At 38.2% G+C, this 23,050-nt stretch overlaps 1 protein-coding gene across 15 annotated transcripts in view; it reads left to right on the top strand.

The window, feature by feature from the left end:
* Nucleotides 1-23,050, top strand: part of PDE4D (phosphodiesterase 4D) — a 1,663,062-nt gene that overhangs the window by 1,360,941 nt on the left and 279,071 nt on the right. For all 15 annotated transcript variants that reach the window (XM_037799050.1, XM_037799045.1, XM_037799053.1 and 12 more), the window contains one exon: nt 17,256-17,447. In XM_037799050.1, the coding sequence (XP_037654978.1) occupies nt 17,256-17,447 (192 nt within the window). The remainder of the gene's footprint in view (nt 1-17,255; nt 17,448-23,050) is intronic.

Here is a 23,050-nt window from a genome sequence, read left to right as displayed (position 1 = left end):
GCCCTTGAATGAATAAAGAGTTTTTAAATAGTCTGTGGTAGGGAAATTACTTTTTACTTTTTTTATGGAACTAGGATCAAAGGCACATTCTCTCTCTGCTCTAACAAAGATGTAGCCAAAGACTCTTGGACTACAAAAGAGTCTTAGAGTCAAAGTGATAAAAAAATGTTGTTCTGAAAGAAACTGTAAATATGCTAACACTGTCATGAAAAATATAGTTGGACTATCTGAACAGAGAAGGTGTGTTTTGGCTGTGACTGGAAGACTTGACGGAAATAATTTCTGTAGTGCTTCACTGGCCTCCAGATGCATGCTGTAAGCTGAATTAAGACCATCTTATTAAAGAATCAAAGCAGTAGATAAGGAATTCCAGTGCCTTTAAAGGAGAAAGGATAAAAATAGAATGAACATTTGCTGAGCATGTACTTCTTTCAAAACACTGTTCTAGGTGCTTTAACATTCCTTAGACCATTTTGGTTTTCTAAATTGCACATTTTAAACTCCCTTTTTGAAGGTGTGGAATCTCAGGTGCAGAGAGGCTAAGTAGCTTTGCTTAAGGCCCCACAGCTGGCAAGGAAAACAGCCTATTCAAATCCAGGTCTGATTCCAAAACTGTGATGTGATACATGATATGATATATGATATGGTGTGGTATGGTATGATATGATATTTTCTGCTCTGATATGATACTTTGGGGAACTAAAGAGCATCTCAAGACCTAAATTTGATGAATTGTACCAGTATTTTTATAAGCAGGATCTACCACTGGATCCTGGAGAGGCAAAGAAGTATATTGAATAAAAACATGAACTCCAGGCAAGTTACATGACTTTTCTGAGCCAGTTTCTTCATCCAGGGTGGTAATAAAAATAAAAAATCAGATGAGCTGATGAATATGAAGTGCTGAGAATAGAAGTTCTCTATTGTTATTATTGTGCTATCTTTGGAGAAAGGCCCATAGAATAGGGGCAGTTGGGTCTCCATGGACGGTGATTCATCTGCCTGAGGACTACCTGGGAGAGCTTGCCTGTGGGAGCTGCTACGATACCAGCTCTGACCACGAGTAAAGTTGGGGAGAACAGGAGTGAGGAGAGCTTGACAGATATTACCGTTTCCAGCGAGGAGGCCTCTAGTGAGAAGGCTTCTCAGCAAACTAATCAGTGTCACCAACTATTAAATATGTTAAACACACACACAAAATCCACACTTTTCCTCAGGGACATCAGCTGAGGTTTGAAGCAACCAGGAGAAGGCGCAGATGTCAACACAAAGCGGTCATAATACTGATTCCAAGACTCTTTGTGGTAGATTTAAATGTGGGCCCCCAATGTTGTTTGCCTGTGTAACTTTACCAAACAGAACTCCCGTCAAGAGAAGGGGAAAACCCTTCTGTGGTTCCTTGCCCATGTTTGCCATTGTTTAAGCAATATTTATTTTGGTAACAGGATTACCTGGTCTTACAGAAGCAACTTAATCTCCACCATTCCAAAGATGACCTTTCTGAGTAATCTTAACAAAAATAAAGGCCACAAAACATTATTTGTGTGTAATAAATACCTTGGGTTTTTAGTTATTCCAGAAGGCACTGATCTCACATGACTAATCTCTTAAGTCAAAAATACCTTTGCTCTTACTCACACCACATACAAAGTTGAGAGATGGGAGAGATTAATTGTATTTTTTTTTTTTTTTTTTTTTTTGCTTTCTAGGTTTTGGCACCATGGGTAGCATATATTTTTATTACAGTTGTTAACTATTTTGAAATGTGTATGAGATTTCTCAGGTGAAATATTTCAAGTGAGAACATCAAAGGTACTCTTCAGACCTGTTCAAGAAAAGTCAGGTGACTTTTTTCTTTCCCTACTCCATTCATATATACTGGAGAACCAACATTTCATTGTATTTGAATACAAAGTCACACTCTCACTTCTTTTTTTCTAAAGATGTGTGAATCTTCATTATTTTCCAGATGCTCATCTAATTGCCGTCATCGACTAATTCAAATGGAAATGATTCCAGTGCTAGTTTTGTTCCTTTTTATAAAAGCTACCAATACATTTGATTGGGAAGCACAAAGGACAAATATTCTATCCTTGTCTTAAGCATGACTTTCACTAGCCATCTTCCTCTGTAATGCAAGCAATAGCCAATACTTACATTGTGCTTATTGCACACCAGACACTTTTCTAAATGGCATTTTATCTGTTTTATGGAAGAGGAAACCGAGGCATGGAGAGTTGAGAAGCTTGTCCAAGGTTATACAGATATTAAGGTGCAGAATCAGGTTTTGAACCCAGATATCCTAAACCCTGTTCTTAATCACTGTGATATGGTACCTCTTAATGTTTCTCACTGAAGATGAGAGGGTAAAGTCTGAGAAACAAATCTGCCCTCCACAGGTAGGCACGTGACTTAGAACTCTAATGTAGTTAATAACCGAATGAGTGCTTCTGTCACAAAGTAAAAAAATCCAACATATATTGAGTACTTGCTGGTGCATGCACTAGAGAGAGTGCATTACAAGATTTTATATATTTGGCTTTATACACACACATACACACACACACAAACACACCCCTCTATGAGAACAGTTTTATTTACCCATGCAATAGATGAGAAAATGGAAGTTTTGAACTAAGTGGGTAGTCCAAGCTTGTACAGCTAGAAGATGGCAAATCAAGATGCAAACATAAGGTTCTGTCACTAGAGAGCATTATTTTCCCACTACACCATGATGCCTCCCCGTATTAGTCATTCATTCACTTAGTCAATTAATGAGCATTTATTGAGCACATGCTATGTGCCAAAGATCATGTTAAACAGTGAAGAAAATGCACAAAGTTTGAATTTATAGAGTCTAGGTTCAAATGGCAGTCCTATCATTAGCCAGCAAGTCATTAAACCTATTTGAGTTGCAGTTTCATCACCCATACAATGGGAGTGATAATATTTATTTCACAGAAAAGTTATGAAAAACAATTAAAATGATAGATATAAAAGCACTTGATATTTGGTAAAGTGCTGTATAAATATTAATTTCATAATAATCATTAAATGATACATAGCTGGGAAAGGGAGGTTTGTTGAGGGGAGAAATGTTTCTAAAGCCAACTAGAGTCCTGTGAGATAATGCTTCATTGAGGGTATGGATAAGATTTGGAATTGCAGGAGGAGGAATTAGAGGGCACATTACACGTTCATTAGTACACATTCATTAGTACACGTTGAGCTTAAAGACTCCGTGAGGTAAAAGTAAGTGGAACTCAGCTGAAGCTTCGCTATCTGTAAAATATAGTCTACGCAGTGGGGAAGCATGAACAAAAGTGTCTTTGGTGGGGCCAGAGGTGAGACTTGAAGGGAGTTGGAACCAGATTTTAAAGTAACTCTAAGGCCATGATAAAGAATTTTGATACCGTTTTATAGGCAAGTATAGTAGGAAGAGTTCAAGTAACATAATCACATTTTCCACCACTGCAAGCTATTTTCCCTCTGCTCCCTCCCCTCCTTCCCTCTCTCCCTCCCTCCCTCCCTTCCTTCTGGCTCTTCTTCCTTCTTCCCTTCCTCCCTTCTTCACTTTCTTCAGAACTGGTAGGACGTGGTCAGGGACACCAGCTGGGAGGCTGGTGTGATAATCCAGTGGGAATAGCTTTGACTGTGAACACTCGCCCTTGTAACTAAGAATGAGCTGAGTTCAGTGTTGTCCCCTTGGGATCAGAAATATGAAGCTGGAAGGGGCCTTAGAGATCAGTAAATCCAGAGTTCCCAACCTGACAACACATTGAGTCTCCTAGACAAATTTTTTAAAATTCAGGTTCCTGGACCCAACCACTCACCAAATCTCCTGGCTCACTATATCCAAAAGGAGGCCTGAGAACGTGTATTTTTAAAAGCGCCTCCAAAGCGGTGTGCAGCAGTAATTGTGAATGACTGTTAGTCAATCTCTTTGTCTTGTTGATGAAAGAATGAAGCCAGAGAGAAGTTAACGGGCTTGCTCAGGTCGCGGCTAGTTAGTAGCAGAGTCAGAACTCAAACCCAGAATTCCCAATTCCCAATTTCTAACCCAGTACTCTAGCCCAGGTTCCTGTCTTTGTGTTCTAAGAAAATCAGTTCTTTTTTTCTCAAATATCTCTTGCAATATGAAAAGGGAATCCCTTTGTCTTGCAAGGCTGATTTGTAATATGTTTAAATAACTTTAACCACATGGTTGTGTGCCATATATTCTCCAAGTCTTATTAAACATTTACCCTACTATATATAGTGTTACATTGTTACAATTATTAACAAGGAGACCACATTTGAAGACTCTTGCTATAATCCCTTTCAAGTTTTTTCATTCTATTATTTAAACACAGAGGAACATCCATTCATTTCACCAAAATGTCACATCCTACGCAAAGGTTTTGGACATTATGCTCGATGTATTTAGATAATATCTCTAAAGTGAGTTACACTAGAGGACATTAGAATAAGAATTTGTCTTTGTTTCAAGCTTTATGAAATTAAAAACTGCCCAACCTTCCATTTAAATCTTTAGTCCAAAGATCAGAAGATTTTGGTTTGAGTCATAATCTGTCCACTTAAATCTATGAGGCTCCTTCCTGAGCCTCAGTTTCCTCTTCGGCAATTGCCCAGGGTCACTGTGTGAATTCATTTAAACAATGGCTATTAAAGGTCTTTAGAAACAATGAGGGATTACGTGAAAGGCACAGGAGTGAAAGGCATTCGGAAGGAATTCTTTTGTCTGCCCTAGGGCATCATAGTCCAGCACTTCATCAAAGGCAGAGGTGGAGCTCATGGCCAATGGGAAAAGCCCCATCAGTGCCTGGAGATCACTTTCAGTCATGGCATGTGGCTTGAGAGGCCAAGTACGTTCCCGGGATTGGTGGCATACGTGGTATTCAAACTCATAATTACATTGCTAATTTCAAGGACAACCGTGGACACAAAGCCAAGAGCAGAATAAGCATAAATGTGGTTTGGATTTTTTTTCCCCCTGCTTGTGAAGTTCAATTTTTCCTCCTGAATTTTACAGAAGAAAAGTAGGGTAAAAAGAAAAAGTCACATTTTAAGATTTTGAAAAGTTTTAAAGCAAAGGTTTTACGTACCTCCACTGAATGCTTAGGAAAAATCTGGTTTGGATTTCATAAAGTACAGGCAACTGTTCACTCTGTAATTCTCTAGACCTATTTTCAAAATTTGGAAAAAATTAAATTTCAAAGGTCAGCAAAGTATGTAATCATGTTTGCTTTTTTTCCCCCAACCTAAGTTTAAAAAACCCTCTATTCTTTTTCAGACTCACTTTAATGTACAAAAAAAAGTTTGTTATACAAGTTATATTTTCTATAAAAGTAAGCACATTTAAAATTGTTATCTACCAGGGTTATTCATTTTATATAGGCAGTCTGGAATTTAGGTTCTATTTCCTTATTTATGGTAGAGTGGTACAATGTCTATTTTACAGTCCAGGCATCAAAATACAGTTGCTATTAGGAAACACAAAATCTGAGTATTCTGGCATGATTAGCTATAGCCACTTAAAGAAATTTTTGCTGGGTTGAAAGCCTGTGTCCTTACACATGGCTTTGTTTACACTGTACTTAGACCTCAATGTACCATTTTGGATTTCTCATTAAAAAAGCATAAGTCATTTTTAAAAATGAGTATAAATGGTGAGTAATTTAAAAAAGGGAGTCAAGATTATACAGAATTAATTCTGCAAAAAAAGAAAAGAAGAAAGACAAGATACACATTCTTGAATATCATGATCTATCCAGAAAATAAGTGATTTGGCACAAATGGATTATTATACCCAAATATTTGAGAGATATCATTGGGTAAAAATGAGAGGAATTTTAATGGATGAAGACGTAAAACTTAGCTTGATTTTTTGGAAAACATACTAAATGCCAAAGCAAAGGAGGTCAGCAATGACAGTGCTTCACAATTTGAGATGATTAAAGGAGAGGTCAGATATGTTTAGAAAGCAGCCATGCATTTTTCTTGGCCATGAACTTGGCAGGGCAATAGGATTTATGAATGGTCTCACCATTAATTTTGTTGTCCTGGGAAAAAGAAAATCTCATTTTAATTTAGGAGCAGAAGCTCAGTGCAACTACTAGAATCCTTATGTTTTCTCGATGAACTCCATTCCTCCTCCTAGGAGTGTCTGGCAATGCTAGGTGGATGATGAATATCCGCCTAATGGATAGGTTACTCTTCTCTGTGACCCACTTCATCACCTTCAGGATATAGTGATCATTTGAGGTTGGATCTCTAAGATGGCAACCAGGTGTTTCTTATATCAGAAATATAAGCAAAATCTCAAATTGGACACCACTCCATTATTTCAAAGCATATAGCCATGATAATACCCCATATAACTTCCTTTCTTTCTTCTGGAAAGGCACGTTTGGCTCTTAAGGACAATTTTTGGTCTATAAGTTCAGACAAGGAAGGGCATATGACTCAACCTACAACATTCCCAATCTGGAGAACCTCCTCAATCCCAATTCCATTGCAAATAGGGTGGACTGTGAAATTTTTCTAGAACTTTTCCATAGAATCCAGCCCATACCCCTAGAAATGAGGTCATCCAGAATGTCATTTTGGTTGTGAATCCTTTTCCAAGACAAGCCTAGTTTGATTTGCTAATTTTGAGACCTCATTGACTCTGAGTAGATGTGACTCCTGGCCTTGTATCTCTTCTATGTCCAGAGATGTGTTCATGCATCAGTTTCATGCTTGAGCTGCTCCTCTCTAACTTTTCTGATTATTCTTAAGCAGAATAGCACTGAACTAGCTTTCACATGTTACAGAACAATCACAGCTGTGTGCAATGATTATAAACCTATTCTCTACCACCTCTTAAGCACTTAGATGATGAGAAATGTCTTAATGAAGATATGTGTAACCAAGGAAAATCAAGGGTGAAAACCAAATGAACAAAAAACCCTAAAGCAAGTGTGCAGATGGTTGAAGAAGTAAGGACAGTTTCACCTGAACCTCTGTGGGGAACTTTTTTTTTTTTTTAGTACAAAGGCAGTTTAAATGCAAAATGTTTGAACATTTAATATACTTTTGGCACTGCCAGCTTAGTTTGGTATAATGCATTGCATTAATTAGGGTGGGATAAGCTGTGCTAACAAATTCCCCAAATTCAGTGACTTAAAAATTGTTTATTCTTCATCAAGTAACTGTCAAGGACCATGTTTATGAGGACAGAAGACAGATCAGCTCCCCTCCTTGCTCTCATTTAGGGCCAGCATCCTCCCTTCTCATGTTTCCACCATCTTCCAGGGCTTCATTATCATCTGCATCCAGTTGAGAGGAGGAGAAAGCAGATAACCTGCATGTGGGAGGAGTTATGAGCTAGTCCTGGAAGTGGCATGCCGTACATCTGCTCACATCCAATCACACGGCCAAATCTAATTGCAAGGAAGGCATAGAAAGGCGGTTTTATTATATGCCCAGGAACACACAGAGAATGGAATTTGGCTGACAGCTAGCAGAATTTGCCACATTCACGGTGCTGATTATTGAATTCTATGCTTCCCCGAGATCGTTTCATCTTTAGTCAGGGTTATAGGCAAAACCATTTCAAGTAAGCATAGGAAAATATCATTACTCTTCAAAATCATTGTTGAAGTAGATATCACAGCCTTTTTGGTAGCCTATCTCGATGTCTTAAAATCTTTGATGGATATTTATAACTGAGTATAATTCACCTGAATTCACAAGGGAAAGCTAATTTCAATGGACACGTAACACAATGAGACTTATATTGTTTTTTGGGAGGTTTTACATCTTCATTTTTATTCTTAGTATTACATTTTAAAAGAATTGCAGAAGAGAGTGATTGCTTATAATGTTTTTATTCTTATAATTGCTCTACCCTGGTAGGATAGACAAAATGTTATCTAAAGCAGGCCACAAAACTCTCTGAAGCCCTTCTCTGTTCTCATTTACTCCATTAAAGCAGAAAAACCCATCTGTTTGGATTGTTGAGGTTGGCAACGGAGTAACATCAGTTCTCCAAAATAGATTTAATAGCAGGGCTGGTGTATGGTTTCCTGACCTGTTTGAGGGAGAGCGTAGACCCAGAGAACAACATGGTATATGAGTTCTCATATGCATTAATGGGAAAAAAAAATCATATTTAGCTTATATTTTTAAAAACAGTTGTAGTATAACTAATTATTACAGTTCTTGTTTTCAGTTATAATCTTGCCTAGGTTTATTTAATCTACTTAATATATATTTTAAATGGCAAGCACTTTCACAAAGGATTCACAATTTAATAATTCTATTCATTCAACTAAGCCGTTTGAAAATTAATTCTTAATAAGCCTACATAGAAAATGACCAAGGAGTTGATTTTAGAAACCCACTCCTCAAAAAGTAAATCAGAATCCTTGGGGAGACAGGGGTGATTTGAAGAGGCCCCCTCTCCAGACCATTAGGGTGATGTTATTATACTACCTGGTTGGATCACTTCCTATTCTCCCAGGAAGAGTTGCTAATCACTTATCTGGAAGAATAAACATGCAAATAGCAAGACAACTTCTGAAAAATATCAGGGAGAGCTGGAAATTTTGGCTTTCAAGAAAAGAAAGGTGGAAAAGGGGAATGAAGGAAAAATGTAATCTCTTCTAGTAAGTCATCTTTTAAGACAAAAATATATAATACTCCATTTTCCAAGTCCACTTATTCCATTGCTTCTCTTGACCTTTCCTGCTCTACATTGTCTCAGAGATGAACTCAGGGTCCCTCAGTGACCAGGGACCTTCCAGATTCTGGGAGGGAGGGGTGCCATCAGTGTTTGCACATAATGATAGATTTTTAGTAAAATGTGCAAAAGCAAGATATTTTTTGTATTATTTTTCTCAAGGTGGGATCCCCAAATTGTATACTTGCATATGCCCCAAAACCTGAGTCCCACCCTGACTGCATGGCTGAGAGGCAGTCAAACAGAAGGATATTCAAAATAACCCCATTAAAATGCTTCAACATCACACGTCTGAGAGCCCTTCCAGGTGATTTCTATAAATGAACTAATCAACCCCATTAATTGATAGGGTTCTTTCTTTAAATGAGTGACTGATTCCTGGTCAAAAGTGAAAGGAAGAAAAGTTCATTTGAAGTAGAGTCACGCAGATAACCCATGGTAAATGGTAATCAAGATAAAGTTAAGTAGTGCTACCACCTAAAGGTGTCGATACATTCATAATACAAAATCTTTATTGAGAAATTACTATGTGCTAGGCACTATTCTAGGTGCTGGGGATATGTAAATGAACAAAGTAATCCTTGTCCTAGTGGTGCTTACATTCTGAAAGACAGAGTAAGAGAATAAACAAAACGATGTTAACATTTATCAGATGCTGATGACTGCTGGGGAGAAAATAAAAAGGAAAGGGGGATAGGAAAGGCTGGGAGATTAGGGATAGTCTGGGATTATACTGTAAAGGCAACACTGAGCATTATCTGGGAAAAGAATATTCCAGGCAGAGGGAACTGCACGTGCAAAGGCCTTGAGGAGGGAGCAGGCACACATGTTCAAAACCCAGAAGGGGGCCAAGAGGCTGGAGCAGAGTGAACAAGAGGGAGAGAGGTAAGAGATGCGATGGGGATACAGCAGGGCCCAAATCATGGAGGACCTTGAGCCATTGTAAGGCTTTTCTCTGAATACTGTAGGAAACTATGGAGACATTGCCGCAGGCATTTGCTGGGAACTGATGTACGTGTGAGCAAGATCGCTCTGTCTGCAGTATAAAGCAAGCAGGTAAGGGTGAGAGCAGAAGTAGGGGTGTAGGCATTAAAATACCAGTGTTCCTAGGTGGGCTTATTAAAGCATTTTTGATTGCTCTGTGCCACAGCAAAAAAATAAATACAGAAACACTCTTACTCCCACCTTGTTAACAAATCCTCTTTGGGCTTTCACATTTTGAAGAAAGCTACCTTTTGGAAAAATAATAGCTTGGAAATAGTCTCAAAGAGCAAAAGGTGCATGGTAACCAGTTGCATGCAGCACATGTTCATCAGGATGGGGCTGTATTGGATTTGCAGGTCCAGCCTGGTGGGAAGGCCTGTGTTTTACTGTTCTGTCTGTCCGTCCATCCTCTCAGTTTGAGACTGACAAATGAAAACAGCATGTAAGGGAAAGAAATACATTGTTACTCATTTCATTCTCAATCACAGTGAAGCCTGAATGAAATTCTCGAATATATTAAGGGATACCCATAACTCCAAAATTAGCACTTACCATTGTCGATATATATTCTGGTTGAATAAATATTTAGAACTTGAAGTGTTTGTGAATTCATTCTGCTACAGCAGGATAGAGTTATAACACTGCAGCCCCACATTTGGGCCCATTGGAGAGCCTTTCTTAAGCATAGTTTCAGTTAAGAAAAATTTTCTTAAAAATTGATCAATCTCGAGTAAAACAATTCCAGTTTTGGCTTTCTGGTCTAATAAATGTTTTCAGAAATATAGGTCTTTCATCATCTTGGTCGGCTGACACCTCCTAAGCAAATCCCACTCCCCATCTTGCTTACAACCTGGACATCAAATTCACACTGCCGTGTTCATGGTGAATCTCTTTATTGCCCCATGTTACTCAGGTATGTCAAGAACAAGTCAGAAGCCTGATATTTTGACTCATAAATAAACATACGCCCTTCACTTTGGTGCCAGGTTTTTGTTTATAAAAACCGTCTGTGAAAACATTGAGTAAATTGTTCCTGTTTCTAAATGTCAATCCTCTGTGCAAATGTATGCGTTAGTGCTAGCTAACACGCATAGCATCACTTAACTGCATAATATATTCAAGTAGCTAAATATCATATGCTCTCAGGGTATCCTATTTAAATTTTATATGCAGCTTTTTGATTGATTGGAAAATATTACCATCCGTGCATATCACTGTGAAATATTTTTTTATAGTTTCTGTATGAATAACCAAAGCAAGATAAACATTAAAATGGGGAATCTTAAGAAGCAACATTTTCTTTACTCCAGGGAAAAGACCTGCAGGGAAATTTTGAAAGGGGAAATAACACTTGGCATTAATTAGAAATGGGCTCCATTACTTTGTGGCATTGATAACAATGGGTAAAATATTTAATATTGTGAAGAGAAAATATACATATATACTTTTAAGTAATTATCCAGCTTCAGTACTCTTTCATTATGCCTGAGTGACAAAACACCAACATGGATTCCATTGCATAGCCACCAGCACACGCTACAATACACACAGGAGGGGCGGGCATGGGACGGTACACAGCAGTGTACTGTGTCCGCTGCTCCCCAAGATACACCCTGTGGCTGGAGACCCAAGGTCTGAAGGGCTGTTTCTGCTCATTATGTTCTGCTGGAACCCCACCCACATCATTGGACCTCCTTGCCTTCCAGGTTTCCTGGCAGGAAATTGTTCTTTCTCTTTAGTGAGGAATATCTGCAGAAAACATCAACAGTCTCCACCTTCTCCCCGGATATTACCAGACTGGAGTTAGGGAGTGGGGTGGAGACGGAAAAGCAGCTAAAGTTGTAAGAGCAATCTGGCTCCGGCATATGTCACCGGGTTGATTGTCAGAGCTGATTGAGGTGATTTGGCTGACCAGGCCATCTCTCCATATATGTCCTTTCTGAAGGAGAGTGCTCAGATAAAGAGAATGACCTTCTAGATGGTAAGTCCTCCTTGAAGATAAAGAGTAATAAAAATAAAAACACCAATAGCTCCTAAATACTATCTGCCAAACAGTGTGCTAAATGCTTCCCAAACATTTTTGCTTTTAATTCTTATAATGGCCCTAGAGCTTCGTATTATAATGATCCTCATCAGGAAGTGGAGGCTTAGAAAGGTAAAGTAACTTGCCCAAAAGCATGCAGCTGGAAAGTGGTGGGACCAAGATTTGAAATCCATCCCATATTTTCTAATTCCCAAGTGAGTGTCTCAACCAGAATATTTTTGGTATCTTCTCACCCTCCCAACAGGGAACAATCAGATCTTTACTGTCCACATGCCACTGTTCTTAATCCACAGTGGCAGAGGCTGCCCTCAGATGCTCCTGGCATTAGTGGAGGTTCCCAGGGTTCCCGAACACACCAGCTTCCAGCAGCTGCTACATTTGTCTCAGGGTCTTCCCTGTGACAACTCTTCATAGATGTCTTGATAAAGGGGGCCTCTGTTAATAGGGGCTCCCGGCAGCTGCTCCACTGGGGTCCTCAGTGTGTCACCTCCTTTAGGCTCTGTATCGGGGGTCAGTGGTGAGGGTAAGGTCTAGAGGGCTAAGCTAGATGAGGTGACAATAGCAGTATCACAGTTCAGGGGAGAGCCCAACCCATGGTCAACAAAAGATGCGAAATGTTTAAACCTGAGAAGTAGGGTCTAGCATCGTGTCAAAAGCATGAGGAGAGGACCTAAGTGGTTTATTACAATGTCAGTAGTCACAAAGTGTGGGAGCAGTTGAGGAAGCAGTATGGAAGGAGAAGTCCAATAGTTCCACTGTCATTGAACTGTGTGGAGAGTTGGGGAGCAATTTTCTTCATTGTTGTTTGGCCTGTTTCTTGATTGTTTTTTGTGGGAGGCTGATTCCATAGAATAAGACCAGCCTATGGACTGAATGGTCCTGGGTGGTTCTAGATACAAAGTACCTTCGTCAGTTCTGAATGCAACAGGTCAGCTGGTCATTACTCTCACCCACCCCTCATAGGGGCCATTCACAGCTGCATCATTGCTTCTCCATGAGTGCCTTCTGGGTACATCAGCTCTTTTGATGAACTTGTGCATCCTTGAACTGCACAGCATATGGAATAATAGAGCATCCATTTGCTAAGTTCCACTTAGTTCCATTTGCTAAGATCTATCATAGACCCACCCAACCTCCTTTAATTCCCGAAGAACTCTCAAACTCTACAAAGAAACCCACCAATTGGATACAGCAGAGACTCTTTTACACCCTCCCGTAGAGTTCAAAATTGGTGAAGTGGGGGATTTAGCCAATTCGAAAATGTTGGTCATATAAAGACCTTGTCCCAGAAATAGCTTTGACATGTATGACCTATCAATTTACCAAATATTACTTTCAGTAGTTAATTGAAGTTCCACCTAGGTGAGGAATTAAGAGATGTGCTTTTTTTTTCATTGATTAATACGAGACTTTGTAGTTGAGACATAACCACAGTGACCATCCTTCCAGGTTCTGGAATTGGACAGTTTGAGTTTAAAACACACTTACGAGCTGTGTGGTCTTGTACATGACACTGGACTTCTCTATGCCTCAGATTCCTCATTGGTCAAATGGGAAAAATGGTGCCTACTTTAAAAGATTATTTCAAGGATTCAATGAGATAATGTTCATAAAGCACAGAGCACAGTGTCCGGCACATGGAAAGTACTCAGAATGTTTAATCATTATTATTGTCATCCTCATCATATTATACTTGGGCATTATTACTCTTCCCATTTCTTCACTTACTTTCTTGAGCTTCTGCTGATCTTATGCTTGGGCTCCGTAATTGCAGTGAGTCAAAAGAGGACTCACTATTTCAGAGTGCTTACTATATGCTGTGTTTGGGGAAGTTACAATTTATCTCCTTGGTACCACATCTAGGTTTATGACTACTCATCATTTTCTTTTATTAGTAATACCAGGGCATGGAATTTACTACCAACTGAATAAGTACTGCCTCTTTATTTGTCCCAAACCTAACCTCTCCCAGGGATAAATTCCTTAGTGCTAATATTTGAAGGAGTTGAGCAAACCTCCTTCCCTCCCCAATCCCTTGGCTTATTTTTTTTTTTAATCTTTCTACTTTGTTGCTTTCTTTCTAATTGGAAAAATAATATAATCAATCCTTGTTATTAACAGATTCTGTATTTATAAATTCGACTACTACCTAAAATATATTTTTATCCCCAAAGTCAATACTAGCAGTGCTTCATGGTCATTTGGGGACATACAGTGTGGCAAAAAAGTTTAGTCAACCAATTCACACATTCTCAAGCAAGGCAGTGCTGTGCCTTCTTGTTTCAGCTCTCACACTGTAAACAGGCGTCCTTTCTGTGGTGTTACTGCCATGTTTTTCGCTTTTTGTGCTTCTTTTTTTTGGTGATTTTGCAGTTTAAAATGGCCTGCAAGCATAGTGCTGAACTGTTGTCTCTTGTTCCCAAGCAAAAGAAGGTTGTGATGTACTTTATGGAGAAAATATGCATGTTAGATTAGCTTTATTCAGACGTGAGTTATAATGCTGTTGGCTCTGAATTCAATGTTAATGAATCAATTCTACATATTGAATCAGCTCTCTCTATATATAAATTAATATATATTTTAATAAGGTGTCTTTAAACAAAAGCATGCATAAAACAAGGTTATATATTGATCAGTTGATGAAAATGTTGTGACTATAAACCCACAGGAACCTAACCCTGTATTTCCCTTAGGAACAGTGGTTCAGTGTTAATTAATTTGATGTTCATGGCAATTTTATAGAATATAACTACCTCAAATAATGAAAACCAACTGTATGTTTGTTTTAATAAATCAAGCAATATGAATGCATACAACTAATAGTTAATAATCTTCCCTGATCCCACTCCCCTGAGATATCAATCTTAAAAATTGGTGTATGTCTTTCCACCTATTTCTTTATAACAAGCATCTGCTGACACTCCTTGATCTAGCTTTCCAGAAACACACTCACTAGTCATACCAATTTGGTTGAATCATATAACATTGCCATTTTTATGGGTCCCTACCATTCTTTAATACCAACCCTCAAATGAGCCAGGCACTAAATTTCCTGTTTTATACATAGGCCTTACTTATTCCTGCTTGGTTTGCTTTGACTGCTTCACAAAGCAGGTGAATACCTTCTACCTCCACCCAATTCTACTCTGCCTGAACATTTTTTGCCTGTCCTTGAACAGCACAAGTCCTTTTCTGATGTCTTCAGCTTCTTAAACTCCCTTTCATTGTCTCAATCACATTTTTTGCTTGTCTATACAATACTATTTAGTATTTTATTTTTATAGACTACTTAATACAGGTATATCATGTGTTTTGTTCTTTTTCTCTAATTGCTTCATGTTAGGTTGCCTTAGCTAGATTTTGGGGCCTTGTAGGGAGGTGCAATGTTTAATATGTGTTTACAGAAAGATCAGGCAGAAAATACAGTTTTCCCATACACCTGCCCCCGTTTTTAACATTTTTCCTTAGTGTGATACCTTTGTTACAATTGATGAGAGAATATTATTATAATTGTACTATCAACTATAGTCGATAGTTTACATCAGGGTTCTAAAGTCCCTTTTTTTATACAGTCATTCACCAAGACTGGTATTTACTAATGCTTTGGCCTAGTGATTCTCAGCAATATTACTTTTCCTTGATAATGAATTTTTATTATAAGGGCATTTGATGTAATGGAAACCAACCATGCAAATGACCTCAGAACTTGGACCCAGCACCCAAAACTTAAGTTTACAAGTTAAACTTAAACTTTAGAGTGATCACCAGGCCCCTCAGATTATCTTCTCCTGACCTAATATGCAATCAGTGCTTTGTTATGGAAGTTCAATTAGGACTCCTTAAGCCTTTTTATTTTTTGGGGGGGGAGGGGGTAAAAGTCTAAAAAGTCTAATAAAATATCAGTGATTTCTTCATTTTTTTTAGATATTCATTTCTATAAAGCTAATACTAATATTTCTTAGATTACTGTGATTTTACCAATATTTGGTAATCACTTCCTAAAGAGTTTCAGGTTTTATTTTTCAGATAATATTTAAGAGGTTGTTTTCATGAGTCTTAAAAGAAACATAGATAATTTAATCCTTCAAATTTATTTTAAAATTTTTCCTTATTTAAGAAAATGATCTCCATCTAGTGGACAAGTTATTACATTACAACCTACAAAGAAAAATATCAAAGCTAGAAAATCCCCCATCAATCATATTGTGACATATTAATAAAACATTTTGGTTTTATTAAGGAATATTATTTCAAAAATATTACTTGTTTTAAGATACTTAGCATTATTGGTTCCAAAACTTATAGTGAAGTAGCCCCATAAGTAAGACTTGCTTGATTAAATTTTATGATAATAATAAAATAGAAACTACAAAAATTTTGATTATATAGGTATTTTTTCTATTGAACTGAGACAACTAAACCAGAAATCACACTCCTTTATCTCCTGTATTTCTGTTCATGTGTAGCCAGGAGAAGATATTTACTTTTTATTTATATTTTACTTTTTAACTAACAGTAAGAACATTTGATACTGAAGGGAATCAGTATAAACTGGTTTTATCTTAAAGAACCGGGTTATAAACAAATCCTTTTAAGTGAAGACTAAGTCCTTAAGGATGAGGAACAATTAGGGAAAAGGGGGGGGTGGGACAGCAGGGAGGCAGGACACAATTAGGGGAGCTGTTCAGGCTGCAGTGACCTGTGTCAAAGAAGTGGGTGGTTCAGTATGAGTGGAGCATGGAGCGCAATCGACGAGGGTTCCAAGTGGACCTTGCGAAGATTGTCATTTGTAATTGAGAGCAGAATGTTAAGACGTCTAACCAAGGAATTTGGACTTTAACCTCAGGGCAATAGTGGGCTACTGAAGGCTTTTAAGCTGAGGAATGACAATAGTCATATTTGCATTTTAAGAAGAATGGTGACTGTTAGGACAGGGTAGAAATGGATTGGATTCAAGAGAATAACTTTAAGGCTGTTAGAGTAATCCAAATGAGAGGTGATAGAATCCAGAACTTAATATATTGACAGTGGGGATGGAGGGAAGGAGATACAACAAAAACTAGTAACTGATAGGTGAGGGGAGATGGAAAGAAGCCCAGGTTTTGATGGGATAGGGGAGATATTAGGCACATAATGGGCACTCATTGAATTGAACTCAAATTACTATTTGTTTATTCTTTCTCAGGAAGGGATTTCTTTGAGTAGAGAATAGCTTACACAGTATCTTTGCAGAATGGTTCCTTTTTAATTGAAATTGAGTTTAGAGAGGCCTACATCTTTTATCTGGTTAGTTAACAATAGTATCCCAACGCTTAGGAAGACAAGAATATGAAGTCATTATGTTCCTTACTTTTGTATATTTCAACATTATCAGGTTTTTAACAGTACAAAACAGCTGTAGATTTTCCCACTGTTAATTCCTAAACTGAAGCCTTTTCCCTTTGTTAAAATAGCAACATGGAAGTGCTCACAGCCATGTAATTCCTTCTCCTTGTTTTACAGTTTCGATGTGGACAATGGCACATCTGCGGGACGGAGTCCCTTGGATCCCATGACCAGCCCAGGATCTGGGCTAATTCTCCAAGCAAACTTTGTCCACAGTCAACGTCGGGAGTCCTTCTTGTATCGATCAGACAGCGATTATGACCTCTCTCCAAAGTCAATGTCCCGGAATTCCTCCATTGCCAGTGACATGTAAGTATAAGAGTGGGCAAAGAGAAGACGGAGCTCTTATAAAAAGTTGATGATGTAATGAGATCAATCATTTTTGTGGCTGTATCACTTTCCTCTACTATGGAAAGAATGGTGAGTTAAAATTATTAAGCTAAAAATTATTGGTAGGTTTAATCTGAGTATACTGTTAATGCTTCATAAGAAATATTTCTTTTCCCAAAAAGTGCATTGTCTGGGAGAAGTGAAAAAAAAAAGTTAGAAATATTTAATGCCAACTTTTACATGTAAAACATTAGCCTATATTCATATATGACCTGATTTTTAGCTAACCAGACATACAGATATTTTCTAATATTTCAAAAAGCTTTAAACTCAGTTTGAAAATCCTGTTGTAATAAAGTGTGTAGCATTTTGAATATATCTCTGTCAGTGTACCATACAGATGTTAGAACTGGTTTGCCAGATCATTAGAGACATCTTTGTGAGATTTTGCCCAAATTAAACCATTTGTTGCCAGAGGCAAGCACAGAAAACAGACAGATTTAAATATCATTTAAGACATGGGACAGTTTGGAAAACAATTGAAACAGATAGCAGCTTTCCAGATCACATACCACACTGGCACATTCCGTTCTTGTGTTTATTGTAGTGTTCATTGACTTTCTATGTTCAGGAGGCTTCTAAATATTAGCTCACGCTTGTGTAACACCTGCACTGACATTTGTGTTAATTCTGCCTCTGCAGAATTGATCCCCCACTTTCATCCTCTGGATCTAGACATTTGTTCAATAACACTCATCACTTTTTTTTATGACACCATCTCAAAAACTTTTAAAGATATTGCAAATCATCTTGTTGTAGGAATTAAACTATTTGGGGCCTCTAAGAGTCTAGTGTTATTCTGGGTATCCTAACAGATCATCAAGGTATCCCAGGAGATCTAAATGGGGCTCTCTTTGCTCTCCTTTTCCTCATCAACCTCTCCTTCACCACCTCTTCTTATCACCCCTTAACTTAACACATTTCCCCAAAGCGTAGTCCCTGACCCTCTACACTCTACTTTGAAGAATTCTCTAGTGTTGTAGGTTCAAACCCTCAGCTTTTGTCAAATGACTTATTGCTTAGTATCTCTGGCCCTGCCACCTTGGTAGATCCTTAGATATCAAGTACTTATTTACCTTCTGGAAATATGCAATTTCTTGTTCAATTATGACCTCATAGTCAGTTAATACACTGCACATCATTAATAGGCTGTGTTAATGATGTTCACTTTTCTCCCTGAAACAACTTCTTTTTCCCACTCTTCTTATGTTATTTTTATTCTGCTTTCTCAGCTTTGAAAATTCAGAACACTTACTCATTCACACATAATGAAAACACTTATTGAACAACTGTGGTGTATTCTAGCCTCTCAATCTAGGGGTTAGGAAAGGTCTGGCATTTTAGAACATTATAATAAAATATGGTGAGTGTCATCTCTGAGGTATTTACAAAGCACTACAAGATCATGGACAAAAGAGTAAGAGTTTACCAACCAGGGAAAAGCTACAGGAAATGCCAGGCTAAGGGAGCGACATTATAAAATGCGAGGCATGGAAAATCATTGCACGATTAAGAAATGACAGTCTGCTTGGTATGACTAGGGAAATGTGGCAATAGGAAAAGGAGATACAAACCCAGTCTATGTTGATCTGTGAGTCACAGAAGTTTTTAGCTGGGGTTTGGCTGATCATATTCTTGTTTTTATCATACTCTGCTGACTCTATGTTGAATGGTTACATAGTGGAGTGACTATAGAAAGGTGGATCATGTGGAAATGCATAGAAGTAAAGCAGGCTAAATATGCTGGCCTATACCAAGTGCTGATCCAAAGGCAAGGGGCATGAGGCTTCCTGAATAGTGTGTGTAGGTATGTGTGTGTATATCTGTGTGTGTGATGTATTGGGGGCCAGCCAGTCAGGAACGAGAATCAGATGACACTTGAGTTTTGTCCCAAATGAGTAAATGAATGATGATGTTGACATGAGGAACATGACATGGAAAGTGGACAGCATACGCACAAATAACAGACAATGAGTTTGGCTTTTACATGATGAGAATAGAACTCTAAGAGAAATGAAACAACTGTTAAGACAGAAATAAGGAGAGAGAGCAGAAATAACAGACTAGAGGACCAGGAGAAAGAGAAATTAGAAGATATTCTGTAATTACTAGGTCTTTGGATGAACAGCTGAGTGAAGAGTCTTGGTGAAGTAACAGGGTTAGAAGCCCATGGTTGGGGAGTGAATTGGAGGTGGAGAAATCAAGAAGTACAGGTGCCTTATTAAAGATTGATGAGGAAGGAGAGGAGAAAGAACTAACGTTGCTTGAGAGAGACTCAGGTTGAAGGGAACCTTTTTTTAAAAAAAATTTTAATTCAGGAAACTTGAGCTGTGGAAAAGCTCCAGAAGAAAGAGACTAAAAATTCAACAAAAAGGGGTTAAATATGGAGCAGTTGTTGACATAAACAAGATCATGTGCTCAAGTAAAGTGTTTATTCTTGGAAAAGTAGTAGAGACAAGTGGTATTTTCTTTGTGGAACTAAAAAGAAGAACATGGAGGGTTGAAATGTTTAGAGAATTCTTGACTAATGATCTCTACCCTTTCATTCAAGTAGAAGGTATAGCCATCAACAACTAAAGGAGAAAGGGATAGGGACAGAGAGAGAGGAGAGGAAAAGACTTAAAAGAGCCACTATGCAGATGAAAAAAGGGAGTAGGATATAGGTGAGTAGAAGATTACTGTACATCCCAGTAGATAATAATAGTGTTGAAAGGATGAATGACCAGGTAGAAAGTCATTTAGACCAACTTCATCAAAGATGAGGCAACTTTGGTTTAAACAGAGGCCAGGGACAAATTCACGGTGAGTTAGCGGACTTCGTTTTACTTAGTTATGTATTCTATTTTGTTGTATGTTGATTTTTGGACACCAGTGTATAAATTGTTTCTTTCATACCCCCTACTCAAGTTTGTAAAATTTAAATTTACACATTTTATGAAAAGCCTGTAATATTTCATATATATTTGCTTTTTTGTTTCCAAAGCAAACTTACAAGGATTACCTCATTTTTGCCCTTTTCAAGAGGTTCATTATCTGATGCGTAAGAATGACATATTTAATCAGACTATGGTGCAATACCACATATTATTGAAAAAGAATGTCTTAACATGTTCGGCTTTCCCATTCTCCTAGATATTTACACTGGCACGATTAGGTTTTCCTTTGACACTGACTCCTGGCAAACATTCTTTCCACCAGTGAGAGAAAGGTTCTGTGGGAAGAAAGGCAAACAGAATAAATAAGTACTGTTTCAGTATTCAGTCTGATACTACAGATGCCTTCTACTCATAAAGGAGATGCCTTATGTCATTTGGCTTCACAGGATGTCATGTGTAAACCTCCATTTTCTTATCTTACCTGCTTCATAATAATTCTGTGGAGATTGTCCCATGTCTGTCATTTAACTGTACTTTGTAGAGAATGGCATTATAGTATATTTTAGTCACTTTTGATGGTTTTATATTATTCTAGGTAAGTTTTCCTACTGAGAAATATCAAACACAGACTACCAGTGAAGGTTTTACGCTTACCTGTCTGAATGAAATGTTTTGGAAATGTTTAAATGCTCTTCAGTTGTTTAATTTATTGGGAAAGTGAGAAGTAAAAGAATCATCTCCTAATAGAGAAGATGTTATCATATTTTCTTCTATAAAGAGACACTAGTGAAATCTCTGAGCTAACCATGGTAGTTATAATAACACACATTGGTATGTTTCCGTCACCCTTCACTTTCCAAGAGTTATTTTCACATCTGCTGCCTCATTTGCTATTTTTCACAGTTCTGTGGTTAGGAACATTATTATGCCATTTTATAGGTGTGAGAACCAAGGTTCATAGAACTTAATATTTTTGAAAAGCAATGAACATTTTGATCATTTCCAGTAGAACATTATTTTGATCATGTGATGATGAACAAACTGCTATGAAATACTGCAGCAAAACCTACTGAGAAACAGAAGAACCTGATGACCAAATTCATTTGACTAAATGAATAACTCAGCACTATCAAAATTTGGTTTTCTGTTTTATTTTAAGAATAAAATGAGATAAAAAATCAAACTGGTCAGAGATATAATAAAACAAACAGGTGACTGACTCTTGGAAAATAAATACAAGTCTATAGGACAAAGCTAAACCTTAGCATCTAAAAACTTAGCTTACATGAGGAGAATGAGAATTCCCTGGTGTTTCTTCTCAGAAGATTGTCATACAGTTTGTTAAATATACATGCCCCAGGAGGGGGACCTAAGATGGCAGCATAGAGAGGAGTGGAAGCTAAGTAGACCCCCTGGAACAACTAAAAAAACAACCAGAAACAACTAGTAAATAATCCAGAATAACTGCAGGAGGACAAACGTGACCGTCCACTCATCATACACCAACCTGAATTGAGAGGAGTGCCCAAGATCACAGCATAAAATCTGTAAGTAAAAACTGCGGTCCAAATCGGGAGACCCCCTTCCCCACAGCCCAAACTACAAAGCCTCGTGGTGCCAGAGAGAAGCTTTGTCCCAGCAAGCAAATATAGCTCAGCTGAGCTCCAACTGGGCTTTTAATTAGCGAGTGTGAACTGCTCACTATGAAGTACAAATCCCCAACGAGAAGACAGAGGCTTTGGGTGACGACTGACCTTGGAGAGCTGGAGGGTCGCCTTGGACTACCTCTGTTCCTTTCTCAACTCAGTGGAGAAAGCCTCAGCCATTTTCAGTTCCCAGTTCTGTGACCCAGACAAGGGTATAGCACAGGCAGAGAGAGACCATTGAAATGCTAATGACCTCCCCCTAGGGGGTCTATCTTCACTATGAGGAAAGGGGTGGGGCCCAGCTCTACTACCTGCCTTTCATTCAGAACTTGGGGAAAAAGAGTCACACCTCCTTACACCAGTCAAGAATTATAGGCTAACAGGCGCCACCTGCTGGGCAGAAAAGCACAATAACCGGAGGCATCACAAGTTGTAGCAATTTTCTAAGACACACCCTCAGGGAAACTAGATACTGAATATTTCTTCCTTTTGGGACCTTAGCCCATTCTGTTCTGGGGAGGCCTGATTGGGGTAACCAAGGAAACCATGCCTAGACAACAGAAAACTACAACCTACACCAAGAAAAACGAGTTTATGGCCCAGTCAGGGAAACAAACTTGCACTTCAACTGTGATGCAGGAATTGAAACAACTAATAATAAGTCAATTCAGAAAGTTTAGGGAAGATATGGTGAAAGAGCTGAACTGTATAATGAAAACACAGGACATACATAAGGTAGAAATTGAAAGTTCAAAAAACCAACTGGCGAAATCTATGGAAATGAAAGGCACAACACAAGAGATGAAAGACACACTGGGAACATACAACAGCAGATCTCAAGAGGCAGAAGGAAACACTCAGGAACTGGAGAACAAGGCACCTGAAAGCCTACACACAAAAAAACAGATAGAGAAAAGAATGGAAAAATATGAGCAACGTCTCTGGGAACTTAAAGACAAAATGAAAAGTAAAAATTTACGTGTCATTGGTGTCCCAGAAG

This window comes from Choloepus didactylus, chromosome 11 (genome assembly GCF_015220235.1).
Source record: "Choloepus didactylus isolate mChoDid1 chromosome 11, mChoDid1.pri, whole genome shotgun sequence".
Taxonomy (NCBI): Eukaryota; Metazoa; Chordata; class Mammalia; order Pilosa; family Megalonychidae; genus Choloepus; species Choloepus didactylus.
Note: the sequence above shows the minus strand (reverse complement) of the source record. Positions and strands in the feature narration are given on the sequence as shown.